This window comes from Onthophagus taurus, chromosome 6, assembly GCF_036711975.1.
Source record: "Onthophagus taurus isolate NC chromosome 6, IU_Otau_3.0, whole genome shotgun sequence".
NCBI lineage: Eukaryota > Metazoa > Arthropoda > Insecta > Coleoptera > Scarabaeidae > Onthophagus > Onthophagus taurus.
Genome location: NC_091971.1, coordinates 11,711,138 through 11,739,020, shown reverse-complemented (window position 1 = coordinate 11,739,020; position 27,883 = coordinate 11,711,138). Strand labels below are relative to the sequence as shown.

Here is a 27,883-nt window from a genome sequence, read left to right as displayed (position 1 = left end):
TGTATATGGGGGCACGCAGTTTATAGTATACCATATTATTTCCAGGGGAGGCGGGAACACTCGAGCGTAAAAAATGTCTTATATAGCGTAACGAATCCCGTACTCAATGAAAAAAAATCATCTTCAACCATCAATAAAAAGAAACAGCGATAATAATATTAATAATAGAAAAAAAGACAGAAACGGTAAAAGAACGAAAATCATAAACCGTAACAACACTAACGAATAAAAAAAATAATAATAAATCATCTCGCATGCCACTCCATGTTTTTTTTAATAATTCGCTGGGCACGACACGCGGGGAAAGACCCGAAAAATTTGTTCTTTTTTCTCTCGGTCTCTTTTACTCGCGCTCCTTACTCATCAAAGGATTCAGTACCTATTGCGGCGTAGTGGAAGGCCTCGAGATGTTATTTACAATGTTGATACTAATAGCAATAGTGGTTGTTTTTTATAATAATAGGGTACACATAAACCCGTGCTTCTCGTTTTTTTTGGTTGGGCAGTGGGACTTATATTTTGATCGCTCGCGATACTTTCTTACGGTTGCTGTTGCTGTTGTTGTTGTTGTTGCTGATGTTGTTGTTCCAACGGCATGTCCGATTGTTGTCCGGACTCTTTTGGTGCACGCTGCGACCTTGGTCTTCCTTGTGGTGGCACAACCGATTGTAGTACCATAGCACGAATACGTCTTTGCGCACTCTACAATAATAAAAAAAAATTATTTATTTATAATAAAATAATAATAATAATTATTAAAATGAAAAATTATTTAAAACCCCCTACTTTATATGACGTTTATTAAAAGTGAGGTTAATGAAAAAAAAGTTTTCTTCATTATCGGCTCGGAATCCGTCACCCGTCAAATTTGACGTTTATTGAAAACGAAAAAATTTTTTTCTCCATAACGGCTAGGAATTAAGAAATTAAACTTTTTCAGGTTGTAAAGCAACGCTTGAAGTTAGGTTTTACCACATTACAAGCTTCCACAGTGATTAGTTAATTTTATAGAAATTTTTAAAAATCACCCGTCATATTTGACGTTTGTTGAAAACGAGGTTAATGAAAAAAAAATTTTTCTCCATAACGGCTAGGAATTAAGCAATGAAACTTTTGCAGCTTGTAAAGGAACGTGTAAGGTAAGGTTCTACCACATTACAAGCTTCCACAGTACTTGATTAATTTTATAGACATTTTTTAAAATCACTCATCAAATATGACGTTTATTGAAAACGAGGTTAACGAAAAAATTCTTTTCTCCATAACGCCTAGGAATTAAGAAATGAAACTTTTGCAGGTTGTAAAGGAACATTTGAAGTTAAGTTCTACCACATTACAAGATTCCACAGTGATTAGTTAATATTATAGAAATTTTTAAAAATCACCCGTCAAATTTGACGTTTTTTAAAAACGAGGTTAATGAAAAAAATTCTTTTCTCCATAATGGCTAGGAATTAAGAAATGAAACTTTTTCAGCTTGTAAAGGAACGTTTGAGGTTAGTTTCTACCACATTACAAGGTTCCACGGTGATCAGTTGATTTTATAGCAATTTTTAAAACTCACCCGTTAAATTTGACGTTTATTGAAAACGAGGTTAATAAAAAAAATTCTTTTCTCCATAACGGCTAGGACTTAAGAAATGAAACTTTTTCAGGTTGTAAAGGAACGTTTGAAGTTAACTTCTAACCACATTATAAGCTTCCACGGTTATCAGTTAATTTTACAGAAATGTTTAAAAACAACCCGTTAAATTTGACGTTTATTGAAAACGAGGTTAATAAAAAAATTCTTTTCTCCATAACGACTAGGAATTAAGAAATGAAACTTTTTCAGGTTGTAAAGGAACACTTAAAGTAAGGTTCTGCTATATTACAAGCTTCCACGGGGATCAGTTGATTTTATAGCAATTTTTAAAAATCACCCGTTAAATTTGACGTTTTTTGAAAACGAGGTTAATGAAAAAAATTCTTTTCTCCATAATGGCTAGGAATTAAGAAATGAAACTTTTTCAGCTTGTAAAGGAACGTTTGAGGTTAGTTTCTACCACATTACAAGGTTCCACGGTGATCAGTTGATTTTATAGCAATTTTTAAAAATCACCCGTTGAATTTGACGTTTATTGAAAACGAGGTTAATAAAAAAAATTCTTTTCTCCATAACGGCTACGAATTAAGAAATGAAACTTTTTCAGGTTGTAAAGGAACGTTTGAAGTTAACTTCTAACCACATTATAAGCTTCCACGGTTATCAGTTAATTTTACAGAAATGTTTAAAAACAACCCGTTAAATTTGACGTTTATTGAAAACGAGGTTAAATAAAAAAATTCTTTTCTCCATAACGGCTAGGAATTAAGAAATGAAACTTTTTCAGGTTGTAAAGGAACACTTAAAGTAAGGTTCTGCTATATTACAAGCGTCCACGGGGATCAGTTGATTTTATAGCAATTTTTAAAAATCACCCGTTAAATTTGACGTTTATTGAAAACGAGGTTAATGAAAAAAAATTTTTTCTCCATAACGGCTAGGAATTAAGAAATGAAACTTTTTCAGGTTGTAAAGGAACGTTTGAAGTTAGGTTCTACCAAATTACAAGCTTCCACAATGATTAGTTAATTTTATAGAAATTTTTAAAAATCACCCGTCAAATTTGACGTTTATTGAAAACCAGGTTAATGAAAAAAATTCTTTTTCCATAACGACTAGGAATGAAGAAATGAAACTTTTTCACGTTGTAAAGGAACGTTTAACGTTAAGTTCTACCATATTACAAGCTTCCACGGTGATCAGTTAATTTTATAGCTATTCTTAAAATTTGACGTTTATTGAAAAACAGGTTAACGAAAAAAATTATTTTCTCCATAACTGCTAGAAATTAAAAAATGAAAGTTTTTCATGTTGTACACAAACGTTTGAGTTTAGGTTCTACCACATTACAAGCTTCCACAGTGATCAGTTAACTTTATAGACATTTTTAAAGTTATTCAATTAATATGGAATTTGTGGGAAATCAGGTTAACTATAAAAATTATTTTCTCCATAGCAGTTAGGGATTAAAAACTAAAACTGTTTAAGGTTGTAAATGAATGTTAATGAAACATCAATTTTTGGAAATATCATTGAGATGGTATTACATATAATACCAATGAGGTCACCAATGATATAAATTTCCAACCTCACATTCTCCCCAATCATGGTGGCAAAATCAAGATATAGACAAATTATCTTTGATTACTAGATTATCGATTTCTCAATCATCAAAGGCAACACACACAGTATTTATGCAAACCATCATCATTAAACAACTTTGAGATATCACTCATTTGCATATGCATACAATATTCATGAACATACAATTAAATCAATCATTTAGAAACAGTTATGTGATAAATACTTGGTTGTTAACATTCCAAAAGCATTCAATATAGAAGTTACATCAAAGATACCATAATACTAAATTCATCAATGAAGTGCGATATAAATTAAACTAAACGTATTAATACCTGAACACTGAAGAAGGGTCCGATGATATGTACAGTTGTTTCATCTTCTTGTTGGCTAGCACCTTGTTCTGGCAGTTTAATAACGCTACCGGTAACTCGTTGTAATTCGCGAACATTTTGACCACCTTTTCCGATTATTCTTCCAACTTGCGAGCTAGGCACCATAATCTCAACTGTTAATCTAACATCATCGGCTCCAGCTACAAAACCTTCTTCTCGCATTTTTTCGAAAATTAAATACTGAGCCTACAATTGAAAGTGAATCTTATTTACGTCTGTTCGAACTGGTTGAAATATCGATTTTTTACCTTCCATTGAGCTTCGGGCGATCCAACGATGGTGACTCGCCGCTCGGTTTGTGTATCCTGCGGTTTGGTCTCGTCGAGGGGAGCGATTTTGACTGTGGCACCTGAGAAGCGTATGATGTTCCTAATGTGCGAACCCTTCGTACCGATGATGGCCCCCACGGCGTTATTCGGTATATATAGGTACGTCGTCTCCTGGCTGTCCCCTCCGCCGGCTTGCGCCCCTCCAGCAGGATACATTCCCGGGTATGGTGCTTGGCCTGTGTACAAACCCCTTGAACCATAGCCTATACCTGACAAAAGTACCGATAGAGTCGTGCCAATACTTCTGTCAGAAATAATAGCTTTTTCTTTTAATTAAAAAAATCTTAAATTAACCACCAAAAAATAGTAGATAATTTAAGAATAATCTTTAACGATTTTTATTTTCGTTTTTATTTTAAACTTTTTATTACCTGCTGTTGCCATCATCGCCATCGGATGTAATCCGGGGAACATCATCGATTGTGGAGCCATTGCTTGAAGATCATTTTCGTAACTTTGCCTCAATTTCGCGCTAATTTGAGCTTCCGCTTTGCTCATATTTTCTATGCTACCCTTAACGGTTATAATACGTTCCAAATTGAACGAATTAATATCATTAATACTGGAAACGGTGATTTTAGTTTCCGTCTCCTGCATAATTCGTTTGATGGTGTTACCGCCTTTTCCGATGATTCGTCCAATAAGATTGTTGTGTGCAAGGATTTTGAGCGAGATTTCGCCTTTGTTCGTGTTATTGGCCTCCTGCTGCATCACCTCCAGAATACGCCGACACGCGTTCGTGCAATTTTCGGGGTTACCGTAGATGGTGATGGCTTTCTCCAGTGAGCCGACATTATCCTTCCGGTGAACGTCGACGCGAGCACGAGTTTGTTGAGTTATTTGTCTAATCGTGGAACCTTGCCTACCAATTATGGCACCAACCTAACGTTTTTACAAAAACATAAACATCGAAACCATGTTTATTTATTTATTTAAACATACCATGTCGCTTTGCACTAATATTCGAAGTGGGAAGTCAGTTTGACGACTTTGTCCTGGCAGTCCTCCAAATGGTGCTCCCGGACCTCGTGGAGCTCTTCTTGCTTTCTTTTCAACAGCGAGTTCTACTTTCATTGATCTTCCTTCCAATTCGTATCCATTTATGTGATTCACCACCCTACAAAAAAATAAATAAATTCAATATATTTTTTAATTAAATTTCTTGTTACATACAATTGTGCCTGATCTGCTGTTTCAAAGGTAATCTGCACCGTTTGCGTGTTGGGATCTTTGGAGGTAAGTTTATCACAAGAGATTACCTTCCCGTGGGGTTGAAGCAGGTGTTGGATATCTTCGAACCGAACCATTGGTGCTAAATTCGAAATGATGACTTTAGACGTAGATCTAAAAAACAAATAAAAATACACGTTTTGAGTGATAAAAAAACAGTTTACACATACTCAGAACGGAAATAACTATCCATGTTGTGGGTTGTTACAAAAAAAAATGTGCTGCTATTACAAAGTTGGCGATATCACAAAATAAAAGCCCCGAATCAGTCATGCGCCATATTTGCTTAACCATATCAGATACTTCGATAACGTAAACCGATAAACGGTTTTCGATTGCAAACACACAATTTTCGATTGGCGATGTTTCAACGACGTTTATATTCTACGTAACTAACGGTAGACTAACGTTTTAAATCGTTGCTGTACAAAGAAGCGTCATGATATCGCGATCAGGGCCGGAATTAACATAAACTTAATGTAAATAAAGGCTAAAGTAGGTGTTAGATTTGCAACGACTTTTTATTTTGTAAAAATTATAATTGCGCAATTAGGGATATTATTCACAATCGATTCATCAAGTATTACTTCATTACCAACCTTAAGAGAATGTTTTTTATTTCCATGGTGCATTTTCATCAAAAATATTTCTGTTTGACATATTACGAAGTGTCAAATTTTTAAATGACAAGCGTAAACATATTTTTGTCCGGTGTAACCAACTGCTACATACCTATTTCCCTACATTGTCAAAATTTATTTTATTTTTGTTAAAGAAAAAGGGATAAAAACGCGAATTACAAAAAATAGCATAAAAAACACGTCTCATCAAAAAACTCGTTTTCAAACTTGAATTCGTGCATTTCAAGCGTGTTTTACGAAACTAGTTTTTTAATATACTATTTCATGTTTAGCTTGAAAAAGCTAAAAACCTTTAAAGAAGCAATTTAAAGATTGTCATTAACTTCTCTTGCGGTTGATTTATTAACGGTCATAAATCATTTTTTAATTAATTTTTCTGCTATTCCACTTAAATTAACCCTTAACGGGGGGTTAATAACCGGAAGAATGGATACTATTTGACTCAGAGTGCTATAAAATACTCCTAGTATATAACTTTTTCTCCAAAACGTATTAGAATTAAAAAATCAAACATTTTGAGGTAATAAAAGAACGTTTAAGGTTCAAGTTAAGCATAGTTCAAGATTTCATGGTTTCCGATTTAATTTGATGTTTGTTGATATTGAGGTTAAATATTTAAGAAATGAAACAATTTGAGGTTATAAGGAAACTTTTGAGCTTAGGTTATACCAAATTATAAGCTTCCGCTGTGATAACATTATCATACATACAGTGAATTTCACTTAAAATGCAATATACAAAAATATATTTCAATAGAAACCAGGACGTACTTACTTTATCTTTCTATAGTTCGTTTTTTTTCTATAATACTTGTCGAAGTACATTTTTTAGGATTTCTGTTGGTATTAACTAGGACCATTATAAAATTTATGTTGTTTTCCTGATTTCTAGTAACATTTTCAGTAACTAAATAGTTAAGGTTAAAATATTAATAAATTTTTAGATAAATAAATATATATTTTAAATAAGGAATGCTCCAATAAACGTCAGTGTGACATATTTATTTCACAACATGATGAAACAAAACTCCCTGTTAATTTTGCCAACTTTACAACAATTTGACAGGTATTATAGAAAAAAAACGAATTGTAGGTCTAATGTTAGTTCTAGTGACAGTGGTAGGTAGCGCTAATTAACATTAGATATCACTATGTTGCATATTGTAATTGAACTAATTATTAGACTAATTATTATATTATACTAGCACTACCATTAGAACTAATACAAGACCTAGAACTGGAATCATTCGGGTTTAGCCGTCTTAAGAGACGTGCGGCTAAATCCGAATGTTTCTAGTTCTAGGTCTAATGTTAGTTCTAGTAACAGTGACAGAATTAAAACTAGAACTAACACCAGACTTAAAACTAGCAACATTCCTTTGCAAAACTGCCCAATACCTATACTATTAAGCTATGTTGCATGTTATTTGGGACAGTGTAAGTGCATAGCAGTTTCATAACTATGGTTACTGCATTCATATAACTTATCATCACGAATTTGATTTCACGTTTGTTGAAAACAGGAATCAAATCCAAAATTTTGTTCCAAAGCAACGTATAGTTAAGAAATGCCACTTTTTGAGATTATAAAGGACGTTTATCTTTAGATTCTACAAAATATTAAGCTTCTCGAGTGCGTGATGATGGTAAGATAACCAAAAAATCAGAAACATAACCTCATTTTTTAGCAAAATTCCATTTTGGAAGTACCATTCTTCTAAAATATACCAATTTTTGAAGAGTAAATGCGGACATAATCACCATATAACCGCTGCCAACTCAAAACGGCATAAAGGATATATACTTGATTTCCCAGCAAATACAAAAAACTTTCATCATATTGAAATAGGCATTTGCGAAAACTTTAAACCAATATTATAACGATTGAAATTTGTTAGCGGTTCTGTCACTTTAACTGTTAGATGCAGATTTAAAAATCCTGTTCAACTGTGTAGCTAAGCAACAAGTGACCATTTTGGCGTTTATGCCATATATTGATTTCCAGGAAATACAAAAAAACTTTCATCACGTCGCATTAAAATAGGCATTTGAGCAAATTTTCAGCCAACATTGCAACGATTGAAGTTTGTATACGGTTCTGTCACTTTAACTGTTGGATGCAGATTATATTAGCCAAGTAAAAAGTTACCATTTTGTCGTGTATGTCATTTTGACTTGGCAACGACGAACTTTACACAATATTGTAACAAATGAAGTTTGCTTGTGGTTATACACTGCTTTAACTGGTGGATGTAGATTTAGAAATCCTGTTCAACGATGTAGCTAAAAAATGTGTGGTGTTGGAAGAGGACGTAAAGAAACTCTGGGATAATGACAACAAAGTGATAAAAAGTTTAGATGCATTCTATGGCTCTGAAGAAGATGCTGATAAGTTCAATCAAGATGCTTATTATCTTATAACCTATCGAATGAGCAAGACAATTTATGAAGTTGAACACGTAAAGTGATCATCCGAAGAAGTGATTTGGAAATGTTTATTAAATAAAAGTGGATTTTGCAAATGAAGACGACGCGAGGACTAAGACTGTTCAAGGTATAGTACACACAGCTGGTGTTCTATGTACTTTACATCTAAAATTCTCTGTATTTCTACTTACTGCTACAAATCACGTTGGTGTTTCTATGCTATGTTCAGAGATACCATGTGCAGTGCAATATTTATTTCCTCTCAGAAGTCTATGTTTTGATTATACGAACACAAGAAAAGAGAGTAAGAGGTGACAAACTAAGTGTCTTGCGTGATATACTTTCATTGATAAATAATAATTATTGCAGTAGATTTTAAAAGTTATTATCTAAAAAAACGGAATCTTACGTGGAGACCCAATTTAAAGACCAGTTCGGAAAAGAACAACAATCGATAACTGGTATACAAGTGGTAAATCATGTAAAGAATATCGACTATGACAGCTATAACTAAATTATCAAGAACATATTGGCATGATGTCCTTCATACCGAAGAAGCTGTTGTCATAGATGCAATTGGAAGACAGAAAGAAAACAGTCAATGAAAAGCTAGATATAATTTAATATTATAACTCAACGAAAAGATCAAATATAGCTCTTAGTTTAAACCGACTAACTTTGAACTGAATATGATAACTGCGTCGCAAAAAAAACCAAAGTTGTATGCCTCAGCAAAAGCGACTTAAGGTCGCTCTCAGGTTTCCTGGGAGATCACACGTTCCATCTCTCAAATTACCATCTCTTCAACATTGGACAAGTAGAGGATGAACTTCTCGACATTGCAACGACTAATCAAAGACTGTTGAACATTGCCTGTTTGACTGCGTTGCCTAAGACACAAAATGTTTACTGACATAAAGGAACAAGACCTTAGAGCAATACTAAGGTTCATTATGAATGGCGTAAGATACAATAGGCTTGTTTTGGTCCTAGATTTCTGTAGTTCCGAACAGTTCTGAATCTTTCTGCGCATACATATTGCATATTAAATGTATGCGCAGAAAGGTTACAAATGCAACACCCAGCACTAATAGGACAACAGACAAGGTCTTTGCCCAAGAAGTACATAAAAATATAAAGATATTAACCATTTTTCCGAAAAAACGAAACAAACTGAAAACTTATTAATAAATACTACAACAAGAAATTACCAAACAAGTTTTATGCCTCAGCAAGGCGGACTTAAGGTCACCCTCAGGTTCAAGCAATACTAAGTTTCATCAAGGATCCAGATTTGCCCTAAACCTTTGAAGGGCGTAAGTCACAATAAATCTGTTTAGGTTTAAGATTTCTGTAGTTCCGAAGAGTTTTCAATCTTTCTGCACATACGTATTGCATATTAAATACAGGGTGATTCTCAACTTATACGCATAAACTTCAGGATTTATTCCTCATGACAAATAATGACTAATAGATGAAAAAAATTGTAATAAAAGTTTTTTAGTTTCCTAGATATCCAATATAATCGGTGACATCTAGATCATGTGTTTCCTGGAAGATGGATAGGTCGAGATCTTGATAGACCGTGATTTTAAAAAGCGTATGTTCACCACGTAAGCTAATACTGAGCAAATATGGCAAAATCAGATACATGCTGCTGCACAAACTATCCACCAACACCCTGGTTTAGGCTGCGCTAGTTGGAGATCGTGGATTGAGGGAACCCAATTGATAGAAGATATGGGAAATAACTTCGAACACTTGCTATGATGTTATTTTAAAATGTTTTATGTATTCTTAATTTGTAAGTAAATATTACGGGTATCTATGAAACAGAAAATCTTTTATTACAAATTTTTTCGCCCATTAGTCATTATTCGTCATGAGGAGTAAATCCCCAAGTTTATGCGTATAGATTGAGAATCACCCTGTATATGCGCAGAAAAGTTCAGAAGTGTTCGGAACTGTAAAACTCTTGAATCAAAACATGCCTAAATAGATCTAATGGACAACACATTGCGCCAAAATATGGTCAGAAATTCGTAATTCGCGTTTCTATCCTTTTTCTTTTTTAACAAAAATAAAATAAATTTGACAATGTAGGGAAATAGGTATGTAGCAGTTGGTAACACTTGAAAATAGAAATTTGAATTGACAATTAGAAACTATAACAAAAAAATTTCTTTTATTTTTTTCTCCAATTCCGCATGTTTAAACATTGAGGTTACAAAAAAGCACCGAAAGAGATTTTTGTTAAAATCTCCACCAAACATACATTTCAAGTAGGTACCTCAGAATCAATTAAAAATTTGGATCCGGTCCTGAACAACGACCCATTTTCGTGACACTATCAACAAACGATAACGAAAATGTTGTAATGCAGTCGACAGACATGCGGATTAATCGGTGTCAACGTGCGTAAGCATTATTATTTTTTTAATGAAACATAACACTTCTTCCTGTCCAGCAAAGAATGATGATGAATTGGCGACTACGTTAATTGTAACTTGTGTATATTTTACATTTTTATACGGGGGAACACTAACGAAACATGTTACATTATACATAATATAAGTGGCGCCGCTGATTAAGATAAGAAAACCGGTGTAGGAGAAGTTTATGTTTTAATAAAACGAACATGAAGCTTTTAATAAGAAAAAAAATCATAATATTGGATATAAAATATTTTTGTGCTTTATTTGAAACATAAAGTGTTTCCGGTAACTCAATCGTCCAAAAAAAGAAACTGTTGATTTATTTCCGCACTAAAGTGTAACCAAAAATAACTAACCGTCTCGTCGATTATACACAACCGAGTTTATATTGGGAACCCCCCGAGTTTTGGATTCCAAATTAATTGCCGTTATCAAAACAGATCCTTAAAATGAATTATTACAAAGTAAACCCCCGATTCATATTGTACGTTACAAAAAAGAAAACTTGTATGGTGGTGCTTTTTTTTGAGATCAAACGGGCCGACAGAACAATGTTTGTCTGGAAGCTCGTTGCGTTGAGTGTCCTCTCCGCGGTCGGAGTGTTTTATTAAACGGGCCAATTTAAGAACAATAACTCGTATCGGCGAAGTGTTTCGAATCGGGAGCCAATTGTTGCCATCGATGACCCAAAGGAGCCGACAACATAAACCGATTCTTTTTTTTTTAACTACAATTTTAGTCTTAGACGTGTTTACACCGTTCCAAAGTTATTTTAAAATCGGGGATTTCAGGTCACTCACATTCCAAAGATCGTGGGGTTACTCTTACAACCCAATCATCGACGCCTTCGGTTAACGTCACGTTTATTTCTTGAGTCCCAATTTCGTAAAAAAAAAGAAATAAGAAATCAGTTGAGGCAAACAAGTAGAAAAACACGATTTTATATGGTTTCTACCACTTAGACGAGAAAAAAAATCTAAAATAATTTAGCATTTTCCTAAAAGGATTTCATTTAAGAAGAAAAAAAATCTCAAGGTGATTTAACCGAAGCATAACACATCGTTAGCACGTGAAGGAGCTAAAACGGGGTTGTGGGGGCCGAGAGGGAAGGGTTCTTCGTACCCATTCGAGCCGGATTAACACACCGGTCGAGGCACGTACCAAAAAAAAGGGGTGAATGGCGCACGCGGAATGGAATCCCAATCTAGTTGCCGAAACGAGATCCGGCCCGAAAATTCGCTCGGAACCGACTACAATGGGGCCGGTGCCGGTGCAGTGTGTGCCCGGTCTACGGGGGAACCCCCCCGGCCAAACAGCTAAAGGAAACAGGTTTAGTCCAACTGGACGTTAGGGGGGCGCCCCCCGCCCCCCGTTTCCTTCTTATGGAGGGCCCAAAATTCGACTCTTCTTAGAAACGGTTTTTCCATCTTTAAGAGATCATTCATTTTTTTAACTGACAAAGAAGATTTAGAATTATCCAGATTATATCATACCAACTTAACCACATATTACTTTAATTATTTCCAAGAAATCCTTCTTTAGATATGAATTCCTGTAATCAAATTTCTTAGTAACACCATAAGAATTAAATTTTTTTCTACAATCAATTTCATAACAAGATAAAAAAATGTACATACACAGTTTATTCATTAAATCAGCAAGATTAACACTTTACAAAAAAAAAATAATAATAAATAAAAACATACCGATGTGTTGTAAATGAAACATCGTATGACCTTCTGGGGTGCATCGTCCTTCCGGAAGTATAGTGATGATGCGGAGGCGCGCTCATTTTCGACGATGACGATGTCGAAGAAGGAAGAAGATTTGAAAGGAGGACAAACCTGGCGAAAAGACGCGCACTGACTGCAACACCGCGACGCGAGAGCCTCTGCATATATGGCCGTGGAAAGAATGCTCGTCTGCGCATTCTTGCGCTCTACACCCCTGGTTGCACCGTCAGTTCGTTCTTTCAATTCGCAACCAAACCGGATGCACACGTTACGCAACGCCTAACGTCGCCGAACGAAAGTGAATATGCACGAAGAGCGAGTAAGAAAAAAATGAGATAGAGATATTAAAGAGGAGATTTTAAATCTTATTAAAATATGTTTCAAATCCGTTTTTGGTTTTGTTTTCCGAGTACAGGTGGAATGGTTACGTTAATTTAGGAACGTTGAAATGATTCAAAGTTTAATTTCGTACATGAAACTTTGTCGCAAGACCTAAATTCTTACTTTGGGTGGTATTTTTGGGCGACTCTAATTGAAATATTACACACGCCCGACGAATTTGTAGACATACAGGTCACTGATAGCCATTACTTATTTTTGGTTTTAGATAGTAGGTGATAACTTGGCCGTGATTCACTTTGGGACGACCTCTTTGAATGATAATGTTATTTCTTTTTTTGGTTGGTCATTCATATTCAATCGGCAAAATAATCTATTTGTATAACTAAGACAAAAAATAATTTTAAAATTATTTGGACAACGTTGGTGATTAACAATCAAACTATGTTGATGAGATAAAATTGTTGACAAAGCTAGTAAAGAGGAAACAAATGACTAAGTATGGCAAAATAATTTATTTTGCAAAAATTATGAATGTATCATAAAAACATTGTCAAGAAAAATTGCTGGAACAGTCCAAAATTTTTGCTAAATCTTTATTTGATGAAAATATTGAAGACCTCAATTGAAAATTTCAACCTCAATTGTTACAGAATATGAAGAATATTCTTTTTCTGATATGTGCAAAAAAAAATCAGAAATTATTGGATAAATTTCATCTTACAATCTGATTTTAAAAAGTCCATCTTAAGCATTTATTAATTTAACTTTTTAGAAATCCAACGGAATCAAATCTGATAATCTCGATTACCCTGCAATTAGTCCTCTTCTTTCAATTCATCGATTGCGAAACAATTCGTTTAATTAAGCTTGAATACGACTCTCGTTCCATCTTGTTCTTACAGGAGAATATGATCGTTTTGTAAAAAATCCATGCATTCATCACCAGTTAAGTTCCTTCAAAAAAAAGTATGGGACCAGAAAGATAAGAATGTTGTATTATTCGTACCCAAACATTTATCTTCTCCTGATACTAGGTGTTTCTTTTATCCAACTTGGATTTTGATTCCAAACGCTGACAATTTTCTGTATCTATTCTGCTCAATGTAAATGTTGCAACGCCAAGAAATACGATAACTTTTAAAAGTATTCATCGTGGTTGCTTACAAATTATATTCTTCAACAAAATCAATTTTTGGTCCCCAAGTGTCTCCCCGACCCTCTACAATGTGTTTTGCTGCAATATTTACAATAACAACCCAAATACTTTTGATTGAACTTATGCCTTACTCTACGATAACCACTTTGATAACATAGGATCCAAACGTCGGATCAGTAGTTCAAAAGTTGCAGGTGCTGATTCAATCTACAGAGAACTAGCTACAGAAATGACGAATTCAAGTAAATCCAATTCTTCGTTCCATGTCTTCCCATCTATGCTCCTTCTCCCAACGTCATCCACTGTCATATTTCAGTATTTACCAAAGCAACTACCTGGAAATTTCGATTGACAGAATGTTAAAGTTTTCTGATCATGCCATTAAGGTGAAGATGGAAGCTATAAATCATGTGAAGCACTTCAGATCAAGACTTGCAAGACCATTTGCAGACCGAAAATCGAATATGCACCACTAATCCTATCTGACGCGTCTAGAGGAACCAGGTTAGCTATTAGATGTATTATGCATATCCGACACCCGCAAACCCCACTCTTTAAGTGTATACAATCCGAAATTCCTCCAATTCATTTCCATCTACAATTTTTAGCCCATAATGCTGCCATCAACTTCCGTATCGACCAGTGATGAGCGCTGGGTAAATACCCAAACAGTGGGTATAAAAATGATTCCAGTAAAAATATATCAGATTAAAAAAAAAAAAATTAAGAGAAAGATGATGAGGACGTTGTAGACGAAGAATTGTCAACAATCTAAGACGTATTATCATTAGACGAATCCGTCGTAATTTAGATTAAATCAAGTTATTATGATTATTATCATCAAGCAGCCCTTTGCGTCCATTGTTGGACCTCCCCTATTCTGTTCCATTCGATTCTATTCTGTGCTGTCTGAATCCGATTGTTGGTCATTCTATTGACGTCTACTTCGTCTGTTCCGTCGCGGTCTATACTCAAGCAACCGTTTTGTCCACTGCTCATTCTTCACTCGCGCGACATGACCCGCCCAATTCCACTTAAGTTTTGCCAAAATGTTGACCACATCATTTACGTCAGGTTTTCTTCATAGGTCTTCATTTCGTATGTAGTCCCTCAGAGTTAGACCCAGGATCGACCTCTCCATCTATCTTTGCGTTACTTGGACCGTCCTGATAGTGGAGTCATAACCGGAAACACGCATTGATTGAAAGCCTTTCTTGGCCTTTTCTCTTGAAGATGTCTCTAAGTTTCCCGTAGGCTGCCCATACGTCTGTGGTTCGCTTGTTTGATTATCTCTTGATACATAAACCTCATAACCAAGATATACATAGCTGTCAATCCTCTCAATCCCATTATCCTCAATATTGATGTTATGAGCTGAGAACAAGATTTATCATAAATTTTGATTTCTCCTCGTTGATATTTAGCCCGGCTGATTCACACACCTCCTTTAAGTCGTTCAGCATTAGTTTAATCTCTCCAAAGCTATCCAATATAAGAACTATATCGTCTATAGCATTTGCAATCAATGTTTATGCCTTTTTGGGTCTAATCCAGTTGTTTAAATGCACTCGGAGGACTGTGATGAACAATTTGGGTTCAACGGTGCATCGCCTTGTTTTACTCACAATCAGTACTTTACTACTTCTACTCTCTTCATTTCATTCATTTTACCGTCATTGTAGCATTCTTGTAGATATTATAATTAAGTTTGATATATCGATAATCGACTCTGCATTCTTGAAGTGCTTGCAAAACGATCATCAACTCAATTTGAATTAAATTTTATAAATACCTGTAAATTACCCATCTTGGGTAAATACCCTCGGGTATATAACCAGGAAATTTACCCTTGAAAATAAATACCTGGGTATTTAACAAAACTGCGCTATCGATAGCTTAAAAAATCTCTTCACATCTTCTATGTAAATTATCACCAAACTAAGAAGAAGCCAAATTCAATCCAAGATTACCCCTGACAGAAAGATTATGGTCGATAATCCAATTTCGTTGGAAATGTTGAAGGGGAGATTTACCTCATTTCCATGATTTTTAAATTTAGTCAAAACTCATCGTGCTTTGGCTAAACAATTGTTGATCAATTTGTGTTGCATTGAAGATAACAACTACATTAATATTATTTCAGGTTGAGACAAATTTGCCATTTTAATACACCGAGGATGAAAACTAACATATAATTAACACAAAAACTTAATAATAATTTATATAAATCTTTTGCGCTTAATAAACTTCACTGAATAAGCTTTTAGTACGCAGGAAATGATTTGAAACAATTACTCACCATAGTTACTCATGATTAGAAATTTGAAAGAATACAAACTTCTTATGTGGCTATTGTTAATATTTTTGTATACATATCAAAAGATGAATGTGCACTGACGATTTAGCAAAAAATGTTGATGACCTGTAGTCTATAACCAGTCCATACTTTATGGACTCGCTGTAGAATTATGTTTTGTGATATAATTTAGAAAAGATATAAGATGATGTTTCGTAAATGACATAATCAAAGCGTTTTATTCAGAAGCTGTACGTTTTTGTGAAGAAAAGAAAACGGTTGATTGACTCAACAAGTTCTACAAAATGACGCTATCATAAACACTTTGTGCTACCACCGCTAGGTGTCGCAATTCTAAACGTTTTGCATTTATATTTTTGATAACGGTTTTTGTCTTCTATTCTGCCTAATCCAAAAAATCTATATCTAGACAAGCTGGTCGTATCTAGTATTAAAGAGTATGGCTGATTGAAAGATTTTGTCAAGCTTGGAATAGAACTTATGGCTGGAAGAATAACTATTTTGTTTTAAGATAAAAATCACCTATAAGATTGAAAAAGTAAAAGAGAATTATAAAAGAAGAACTACAACCTAAGGTCGTTGAAAATTAGAAAGGACCAAAATCCTCATATTAATGTTTTCCATTTATTCACCCTATGAAAGCAAAAAACAAAATCTCGTGATGCTCTTCGTATTTCTAATTTTATACCATGACAGAAGAGAAGATGTTATTGAAATAGAAATCAGAAAAATGATGAAGTGAAGTTTTTCTCAACATCAAAATACTTTGAAATTTAAGATTTATTTCTTATATATTTAACATTGTCTTTTAAATTCATTTTATTACATTGTATTTTTAGTCGTGCCTGATGAAGGCAATCTGGCCGAAACATGTACTGATTTTGATATAATATCTCTCAAAAAGTTATGGGAAGTTTTTTCTAGATCGCAATGGAATTTATGACAAAATAAATAGGTATTCTGTTTTGGCCACAAATTAAGATCTTCTGCAAGGTTGGATTTGGACATTATCACGGACCATTACTAAGACCTACAACCGAAGGTTGTTAAAAATTACAACAATACCTTCGGCAATACTGAATCAAGTTTTGATTAACAATTTGCATTAATATTTTTGCAAACGGTTTGTTTTTTCGTAATCCTCTTGGTGTATCTAGTTTTATAGATTATGCCTGATGGAAACGCTTTTTCAAGATTGGAATAAAATTGATTACAGAATCAATAAGCATTCTTTTTTAGGCAAAAATTAAGATGTTACACACCTCCAAGGATCATTATTAAGAAATGCAACCCAAGGATGATGAAAATAAGAAAAAAAATAGCTTTAGCGAAGCAAAATTCAGTCAAGGTTTGATAGTAATCGAAAGTTCCATTAAAACCTTATCCATTATCGAGATAAAACTGTACTCTGAATTCATAAAATAAACAACCAAGGTCCATTTGTGGCTGCATCAAGATGTCACAATTTTCCATAAAAGTATAAGACAATTTTTAAGACTTACAAAATAAATTTTGCTGTGTTGATGTCAAAATCTATTAGTTTTTTATGAAATATTTTCTGACATTTTTTAGCAATATTAAAACAACGAGAACATTAAAATTGCATGACCATGAACTAACTGAGGTAACTGTTATCTATCGCAAAAATTTTGAGAATTGGTAACGACCATACCACACAACTGCAACATTTTTATGACGAAGACTACGAGCTGTAGTCTTCCGAAACTGAAATTGACATCTTATATCAATAAAAAAATATTTCAATGAATTATCCTTTCACTTAATTGTCATCGACCTGATGATGAACAAATTCGGAAATCGGTAATAAATAGCATTAAAAATGTGCATCCTTAAGTTTTAAATGAATCACTATTACTTATCTATTAATAGTAATAAATGCATTTCATCAATATTTTGATACCCCAACCTAAAAATATCAAAATAAACACATCTGCCGTTTAAATTTAGAAAACACTTCGCCCAACTGACATAACTTGAAAAAGAAGATTAAATTTGTTTACCAAAGTCGAAAACGTTATCTATTATCTAATACTGGAATATTTTTCTTAACATATTACTTTCCAACAATCGAAAGGAAACGCAATCTCGTTTAACCTTCACAGTAAAAAGAGATGGAGTGCAAAAAATATTATCAACTTTCGCGTTTCATCGAACTGAACAATACTCGAGATGCACAGGGCGTGTTCATTGCCGGCAACCTTTCTCTTTCCCTCTTTTAATCTGTAGTATGCTTCAAAAGCGAAACGAAAAGAGACGGCATCTTATAAGTTATACTCGGAAATGTTCCCGTACAGTGGCGCCTCACATATCACGTCAAAATCGCGTACCGCACGCTCCATACGCCTCCTCCTCCACCTACCGAGTACGTGGTGCGTGTGCAAGAACCGGAAGGCCGTTGAACCCTTCCGATGGAATGAAAGAACGAATTTTCCGGAAAACCAAGGGCGTAAACGGAATTATGCAGAGACTTTCCTCTATTTTAATTTAAAGACTTACTACTCGTACTCTACCAGTGGACAACCGAAGCGACTACCATAAAGACTACGCCTAAATAAAACACTATTTAAGATCTATTGACACGTTCACTTCGAACCCGGTCGTTTTCTTGGCCAATTAAGACCGATAACCGCATAACACTGCTGTGATGAAACGCTTATGGCGGCGAAAAACAACCGACTGACTGAACGAGCAAACGAGCAATACACACAACGCACGTCACTGCTTACTGAGCTAATCGAGAACGTCGTCGGTGCCGTTATACTTCCTTCGACGCGACGTTCAACGATGTGACGTAAACGGTACGAAGAGGAAAAAGTTGGTGGGATATTTATGATTCACGTGTTGTGGCCATGTACTAAAATGTTCCATCATGTATAATTCTAAAAGATTTTTTTGAATACCCAAATTAATGTTCATCAATCCTGAGGATGTTTTTATTTTCCCAAAACCGGATTTAATAAATGTTTACTCATTGAACTAAGTTCATCATTAACAAGTCGTGATAAAGGTTTTAGAGGATGCTGAGTGAAGCTGGGCCGAGATTATACAATCTCAACCTAAGATAAAGTGGTGCCTAGGTATCTATGTACAACATTTTTTTTGTGCAACCCAACTTTTATTTGATGTGATATTAATTTAGTTCTTTCGTTTCTTTTTGACAAACGCTAACTATTAAGTTAATGTGAGTATAAGGGGTGGTTACTAACATCTTCTTCTTAGATATAACTCAGATATTTCAGTTATTAGGCAGTCTAATAGTTAGAATAACGAAAAAATTATAATAGAAAACTATATTTGAGTCTTAGACCCCACAACATTAACGACCAACTTTACAAGAAGTTGGAATCATTTATGTTTTTTGAACACTACTTGCAAAATGTTTGCCTTTTAAGATAAAATGAATTATAATTTAATATTTTTGGTTAAATTTTGCGACACACCGTCACTAATACTTGAGGCAAAAGTAAAGCAACTTTGATGGCATCTAATGGCTAAAATCTTCCAAAGATGACCTTGGCCTTGAGTTGATATCGTCACCATCAAACTTTGACATATGATAGCTAATCGAATTACCAAAAAAAAAATGTTAATGAACATATGTCATACATATTTTCTGCAGCGAATTTATTAATAGTCAGTAAAATCAAACATTCAACAAAAAAAAAGTTGTCATTGTAATATGTCAGTTTGCTGTAAGGTTTAACTATTACATACAAGAAGAAACTCAAAATATACGCTTATAGCACTGAAGAGTATGCTGATAATTTTAATTTTTGTGTATGGTTTTTGCAATGGAAATGCTCGACAATCAGTACAAGAATATCAAGAAAGATTTCCACAGCGTCATTTGCCATATTATTCAGTTTTTAGCGATTCTTTCAGAAGACTTCGAGAAACAGGTAGTCTTGTTCCAACAAAAGCTATTCGACCGCTATTTAATGTAGAGGATGAAGAAGCTATAATTAATGCTGTCATTGTCCTTCCATCAGTAAGTCAAAATTTTGCATGGCGCGTATTGAACCGCGAAGTCCTTCATCTGTATCGTAAGCAGAATGTTCAAGCTCTACAGCCAGGATATAATCAGTAACGGATAGCATTTTATGAATGGTTATTGCAGCAACATGCCCAAAATAATAATTTCATTTCAAATGTTCTCTGAACAGATGAATCATGTTTTATACGAGATGGTATAAATAATTACTACAATGAACATATCTGGGAATTACAAAATCCGCATGCGATTAGACCAAGAAAATTTCAACAACGTTTCAGCATCAACGTTTGAACGCTGTAAATTACAGATTTTTTTGAACAATACACTTTTTAATTTACTTGAAGATATACATCTTAATGTAATTCAAAATATGTGGTACCAGCACGATGGTGCCCCATCTCATCGTGGAAGAGTAGTTGTCGAATAGTTAAACCACGTCCATAATCCACCGTAATCCATTGGATTTCTACTTATGGGGTTAAATGAAAAAAATGGTGTATCAAGTGGAAATTAACGCACGAGAAGAGTTATTAAACAGAATACAAATGACTGCTACTGAAATAAGAAATCAACCAGACATTTTAATTTGGCTGAAGAACTCTTTAATTCGTCCTTGTGAAGCATGTATTCTAGCAGAAGGAGGCTATTTTGAATAATATTTGTAATATTTATGTGTTTTAAAAAATTAAAACTTTAAAGTGTTATAATTTCGTAAATAATTGAAATAGGACATATGTTCATTAACATTTTTTTTTTTTGGTAATTGGATTAGCTATCATATGTCAAAGTTTGATGATGATCTAATAAATCACCCTGTACATCTTGGTGAACATACAAAGTCTTTTATTACAAGATATTTATTCCCAAACCGCCGAGGTCGCTTGCGGGCGAGGCGCTACAATCTTCCGAACTTGACGATATCATGTAGATATATCAAATCCAGCAAGCAACCTCGGCGATTTGAGGCAATATCGTCATTTATACAGGCTGTCTCGTTAAGGGTACGGAGCGGTTTTATCTCGACAATGGTAAGACCTAGAGGTTTGGAAAAAAATCCTTATAGGCAATGTGGGCAAGAGAAATAGCTGGAAATTATTTTGAAGTTCGTAATTCGACCGCTAGGGGGCATAACTGCCATAGAGAAATATAAAATTTCCGCTATCTCAGAAAGTTAGATGATGAGCTATAACTTTGACAACATCATTTAATAGCTTGGATAAAACCGCATCACTTTTGTTTAGCGATATTTCTTATATCTGTCATAATAAGGGAAAGGGAGGCCAACGCGTTTTCAAATGTTTACATTTTAATATCTCCTGGACCATTCAACCGATTTGAATATTTTTGGTCTTGTTTGAAAGAGTATTTTATGCTCTTTTAAAAGATATTTTCAGTAAATTCGTTTAATTTAAAACAAATAAGCTAGAGGGTGTTATCTGCAGCGATTACATATTTTTGTATTTTTGAAAAAAAGTTAAACGGAACGGTACTATTTACTCCACAGACTTTTAGTTAGCATAAAATTTGCTAAATACTAGTGAAAACCGTATCTCGATGTCTCCATCCATTCTCGAATTACAGAAGAAAATGTTAAAAATTCGTATATCTTAATCCGATCAAGTTACCATAGCAAACAAATAAGAGAGCACAAAAATGTTATTATCTAGAACCATCCTTCACACTTTATCCATGCTTAGAACTGGATCAAAACTACTTTTGATTCGTGTTTAAAAGCCTAATAAAACAAAATAAACCTAAACACTTAGAATTACTTAAATTTTTGGCAAAAATAGCTCACAAATGTTCGAAATGCCTTCCATAAAGCTCGATGCATTTATTTAATCTAGTTTCGACGAAAAAAAAAACGCTATTTAAGTCTCAACCTTGGATACGTTTCTAATGGCATTAATGTTTTGTCATATTTTCCCTGGTTATTGGTTTTTCTTGAAAAGTCAGGTCGTTTAGTGTATCCCATAGATAAAGGGGTGAAAGCAATGTGGGTTTTGCTCAAACCAAGAAGGCATATTATGCAAGTTTATATCAGCTTGTTGAAAGATGCTTCATGCATCCATAGCATTTGTGATAAAAAGTTTGGATTTGCCAGAATCATATTTAAAAGTCAATTATATTAGTTGAGTCTCAACTAATGTGGTGAAGATACATATTATTCTCTTGAGGAATCTTGTGGACAATTGTTTTCGGGGTTATCTGTACATCTTGGTAAATATACAAAGTCTCTTATCACAAAACATTTATCCCTAAACCGCCGAGGTCGCTTGCGGGCGAGGCGCTACAATTTTCCAAACTTGATGTTTTCATGTAGATATATCAAACCCTCGCTTGCAAGCGACCTCGGCGATTTGAGGCAATATTATTTATACATCTTGGTAAATATATAAAGTCAAAACATTTATCCCCAAACCGCTGAGGTCGCTTGCTGGCGAGGCGCTACAATCTTCCAAAGTTAACGTTTTCGTGTTGATATATCAAATCCAGCACCTCGCCCGCAAGCGACCTCGGCGATTTGAAACGATGTCATTATAATTTAATATTTTTCGAATAAATTTTCATAAAAATAAAACTGTTAGACCACCAGTAAAACCTTCAAGCGACACACCGTCACCTATACTTGGGGCAAAAGTATAGCAACGTCGACGGTTCATCTGATGGTGAACCGGTGCCGGGAGCCACTTGAGAGGATCGTTATAAGCGAGAGGGCAAGGAGCCGGCCAATTATCGCTTGGCCGCAAGAACACCGGGACCGGTTTTGGCTTCTTCTTTAGGGTACGAGATGTGCGTGATCGCCCTTCCAGCATCATGAATGATGATACATACGAAATTGGCGTAGTAGATTAGGTCGGAATCACCCGTAAATGTTACAATGAACCGGGTTTGTCACAGCGCGTGCCCGATCAACTTAACAAGTGTTTTTCTTTTATTGCTACACTGATTGCAAAAAGTTCTCATACAATTAAGGTGAATCAGAAATGTCTAAATGAATATTACAGAATTCTTAAGCAATCTGATTCTTAAACATTGCAAAATTTCAAATTGAAATTATTTAAGACAAATTGGTTGCATATTGTATAAATATAAAGTGCTTAAAATAGCGTTCTATATTTTTGGTTACCACATTTTTTTAGTATCAAAAATGTATCGTAGAACATCTGTTGAGGGTGGATGTTACCATTCCCCTTCTTCTTCTCTTTTTTTTCCTATTTTGTCGGTTCTAACGCGTGCAGGTACTCGTTTGGTTCCCGAAATTTCCTACGACCGGTCGTCGGTTTTGGTCTGGCGGGCCGGCGATTTCCGGTGACAATGGGGCCTCGGGTAGTGATAGAGCGTGAGAGGAGAAGGGCCAAGGGGGCCTCCCCATCGCCCGAATTTAGGCCAAGCACCGTGACGGACGAGCGGTGGCGCCGTCGGAGACCTCGAAGGCCACGACGACGACAGGAAGAGCAAGAGAGACCGAGATAGAGTGACGGTCCCGTCGAGGGGGACTCGCGGGGGGCGCCACGAGGAATTTCTCGGAACGGCCGCGTGCGCGCCAACTATACATAGCGAATTTTTCGGAGCGACGCCCCCCTCCGAGCGCGCTCTTCTACGACCCGGGACCCATTTTCGTCCGGGCGCAAGGTTCAAGGTCAAGACACCCCTACTGAAGACTTTTTTCTTTTCATTTTGTACATATGCGTTTTAACCACCTTATATCTCCTTTCTATTCATGCAAGCACATATTTTCTTTTTTCTCACAACTAAGTAGTTCTCATAAATTTGGAACTAAACGAGATTCCTTTAACAAAATTAGACACAAAACTCTAAGATCTACACAAATGTTGAATCAAAATTATGTTTAAAGTTGCAAATAAAACTCGTATAAGAAACATAGTAAGAAGACAATTTTGAATTTAATGTAATTTGAAAGGGACCGTCAGTGGAGGGCATCCTGGGCGTTCGTTAATTGTGTACAGCGGCGTCGTTTTCGGCAGGACCGGGCGCGAGCGAGCGAAAAACGGCGGCGGCGGTAGCAGCTGCCCGGCCCCCAGCCCCGATCCGGCCCGGCCGTCAGAAGAGCGTTCGCTACGCGCGCACACGGCCCGAAAGTAATCGCAATCCCCTACGTTTCGGCTCCTTTTTCTTATTCTCTTTTTCGGCACACGCCACCGCAACGTTTCTTTCGGGGTTCACCTGCCGTTTCCATCCGTTTCGTTCGTCCTTCTCCCCGGGCACGAGCTCCCCAACAAAAAAATATTTAAGAACCATCTAACATAGACTTCATTTTGTGATGATAACCCAAAACACAAATTTAAACAGTTAAAAATGTAGTTAATGATAGACTCTCAAAGTTCAACATTTAGTCTAAGAAAAACAAGTTTCTGTGCTTTGCGTGAACTTTCCTATTTGCTTGCCCATTTGATGATACCTTTGAAGGTTTCATACTCATTAATTTTGCATGCTGATGTCTCCTATGATGTATGTCCTTTTGTCGTGTTCTATAACGAACTACAAAGAAACTTCCCTGCTTTACTTTTGATTTAATATAAACTAATAACTCTAAATTAAAATATTGACATTTTTTTCTCTTCCGATTATATCTTTAGCTTCATAATTTTAATGATGTATAATGTATCTCTGTTTTTTCAATCAACAAGTTGCAATTCTAACAAGGAGAAGGAATCATTGTTGTTCATGTTCATGTTGCACAGCATTGTCTCAAATCTTCCTAATTAGTGCCAATGCCACCATTAAACCTCTTCCTGTAATAATACCTCTCATTTACTCCAAATTAATTCCAAATGGTTTCGATTGCTCCGAATAACTTTTAACATGTCCTAATACTTTAACGCCGCTCTCTATTATTCTAGACATCTTTTTTCAAAATATTTCTTCTCGCTGTCTATCTTGTAATACCTAGATGTCGAATTTTTGCATGATTAGAACACATTCCATTTAACTTTAAACTTCACATATCTAAAATTATTAATTTTGAAGATGTACAGGGTAATTCAAAATCGACCCCCACCATTGGGATCTCAGAAACCACAAGAGATACAGAATTGGTTAAATGGGGGCAAAGTTGCGTATCTTAGAGCTCATCATTTTTCAACTAAGTTTTTGGATCTAGCCGTTTTAGTTTTTAAAATATGGCCGAAAAACAAATTTCGTTTTTTACCTATAACTCCTTTATTTTTCGTTTTTTTATGAAGCTGAAAAAACAGTTTTAAGGTAAGAAATTTTCTCCGATGTTTTGTTTTCGTGAAACTATCATCAGGTTTATTCTTTTTTTTTGAATAATTCAATGTTTTTTTAAATGAAATACATTTTGTGACATATCATTGAAATTAGAATTAATTATCCTATTTTTTTGTGTGAAAATCAAACATGGCTTTCATAAAAAAAAAATAAACCTGATGATAGTTTCACGAAAACGAAACGTCGGAGAAAATTTCTTGTTGTGTCATGACATTTTTCATAAAAAAAACGAAAAATAAAGAGGCATTTTTTTGTTTTTCGGCCATATTTTAAAAAAACTAAAACGACTAGATCCAAAAACATAGTAGAAAAATGATGTGCTCTAAGATGCGCCACTTTGCCCCCATTTAACCATTTCTGTATCTCTTATGGTTTCTGAGATTCCAATGGTGGGGGTCGAATTTGAATTACCTGTATAGAATAATTTTACAATACACTTCACAATTAAAACTTGAATGATGATGGACTCTCAATCCCAAGCATTTTAAATCAAAGTTTAAGGGGTTATTCTGTGAGCGGTAGTTCGGTCAGGGGTAGTTTTTTTTCTTTTTAGTAAAGTTTATAGTAGTATAGTTTTTGTTGTTGTATTGAGATGTAATTTTGTTTGTTTATGAGGAGCTAGTGGTAGAACAGGATGCATTGTGCTAGGCTATGTTGCCTGAGTTGGCCCCTATTAGCTTTTGCTATGTATAATAAGAAAAAAAAACAGAAAAGAAATACATGAAATTGACTTCAAGTTCGTCTTCCTCTGCTAGGCAGTACCCGGCATCTTACTTCCATAGTATTCTTGAATTGAATAAATTTCACTTTCTATTAGGTGTTTCTTCACTTCCGTTTTAAATTTCTTCTCTTCCGTTTTAAATTTCTTCTCGTCTAATTGTTTTGTTCTTGATGGTAGAGCATTATATAGTTTTATTGAAATATATTTGAAAGTATTTTGTTACTCTGTGTACGGGTACCAGTAAATTGTTTCCATATCGTGTACTGTAGTTGTGAGAATCTATATTTCTTTCCAATGTCTCTCTTTGCGTATGAACATATTGTAGACAAGAAAAAACAGAACAGGATGGCATTGTCTGTATCTTCAACTCCCTAACATAGCCTCTGCAACTTTCTCTATAACCCAATTTTTTAAGATAAGTATGGCATATATCGCCATACTACGAAAGTAAGCAAAATATACATTCCTTATTTCTTCCTCCGGTAAACTTTTAGCTAACATTCTTAAAAAAATACAGTGCCGTTGTCGATTTTCCTTTCAATTTTTTTATGTGGTCCCTCCATGATAGAGTTTCTGATAGTGTAATTCTTAGAAACATTGTAGTATTATCTCTAACCTCCTGGTTTTGTTTTGTGAAGAAGGTAAGTGTATGTGTTTTTTCTCTGTTCAGTTGCAGATTATTTACTTCGAACCAATTTTTTGCTTCATTTAATGTTATATTTGTTTTTTCTTTTAGGTCTTCTAAGTCTTTAGAACTATCTATGAATGAGGTGTCATCAGCATGCAAACACATTGAGTCTGCCTTTATATTTTTTGGTAAATCGTTTATATATAACAGGAATAAAACTGGTCCGAGCACAGAGCCCTGTGGTACGCCAGTTGAAACTCAAAAACCGTGATGACTAGAAAAATTCTACGTGCACCATTGGATTCCACATGAAAAATCTATTAGAACCCGTTTTTACTTTCTTACTAGTTTCCGGATAGCCAAGATATAGGAGGTGTCAATTTCAAACACTCCCTGTATATCAAAAACGAAGAGGGCTATGAAAATTTGGTTTGGGCCATTATAAGTTTCACAAAAAAGTAACTCAGGTTCGCGAAAGCCTCAAGTTTCTATCTTTCATAATAACCGAGATACCCTGCAAACCCATCAAAATTTGGACACCCTGTACACATAGCGACATTCTACGATCGAAACTAAATGTTGTTTTACTATGTTGCCAAATGTGTTCTTCATGAAGATATAATAATGAAGAAATATTAAAAACGAACTTTACAGTTAAAGAAAATAACTTTAACAAAAAAACTAGTTTTCAAAATTCTTTTTATTCTAAATTACAGCTTATTTATCAACAGATATTGAATATTAATGATTATTTATGAACAAATTATCCGAACTTTGAGAACCTTATAAAGACGTATGGTACAACATTTTACAATTAAGATTTTCGCTTTAGAATCAAACGAAGAATGTCGCTACGTGTACATTATCCGCCAATTTCTCAACACCCTGTATATGTTGATAAAGAAGAAATTTATCTCCAAACCGCCGAGATTGCTTGCGGGCGAGGTGCAATTTGAGGTGCAATGCGAGGCGATTTGAGACTTCGTTATTCTTGGTAAGCATACAAAGTCTCTTATGAGAAGACATTTATTTCTAAACCGCCGAGGTTGCTTGGGGACGAGGGGCTAGAATCTTCCAAGCTTGATTTTTAGAAACG

At 34.9% G+C, this 27,883-nt stretch overlaps 1 protein-coding gene across 7 annotated transcripts in view; it reads right to left on the bottom strand.

The window, feature by feature from the left end:
- Positions 1–80: 80 nt before the first annotated feature.
- The window catches only part of LOC111424418 (IGF-II mRNA-binding protein), a 49,677-nt gene continuing 21,874 nt past the window's right edge, over positions 81–27,883 (bottom strand). For 2 of the 7 annotated variants that reach the window (XM_023057937.2, XM_023057943.2), the window contains 6 exons: positions 5,064–5,234; positions 4,833–5,007; positions 4,262–4,772; positions 3,810–4,099; positions 3,502–3,747; positions 81–702 (listed from right to left, as the gene is read on the bottom strand). In XM_023057937.2, coding sequence (XP_022913705.1) covers positions 541–702; positions 3,502–3,747; positions 3,810–4,099; positions 4,262–4,772; positions 4,833–5,007; positions 5,064–5,234 — 1,555 coding nt within the window. In that variant the 3' untranslated portion in view covers positions 81–540. Of the gene's footprint in view, positions 703–3,501; positions 3,748–3,809; positions 4,100–4,261; positions 4,773–4,832; positions 5,008–5,063; positions 5,235–5,290; positions 5,392–12,328; positions 12,638–18,687; positions 18,897–27,883 lie in introns of those variants that run through there. The other 5 variants (XM_023057942.2, XM_023057940.2, XM_023057944.2 and 2 more) reach the window with 5 other exon arrangements.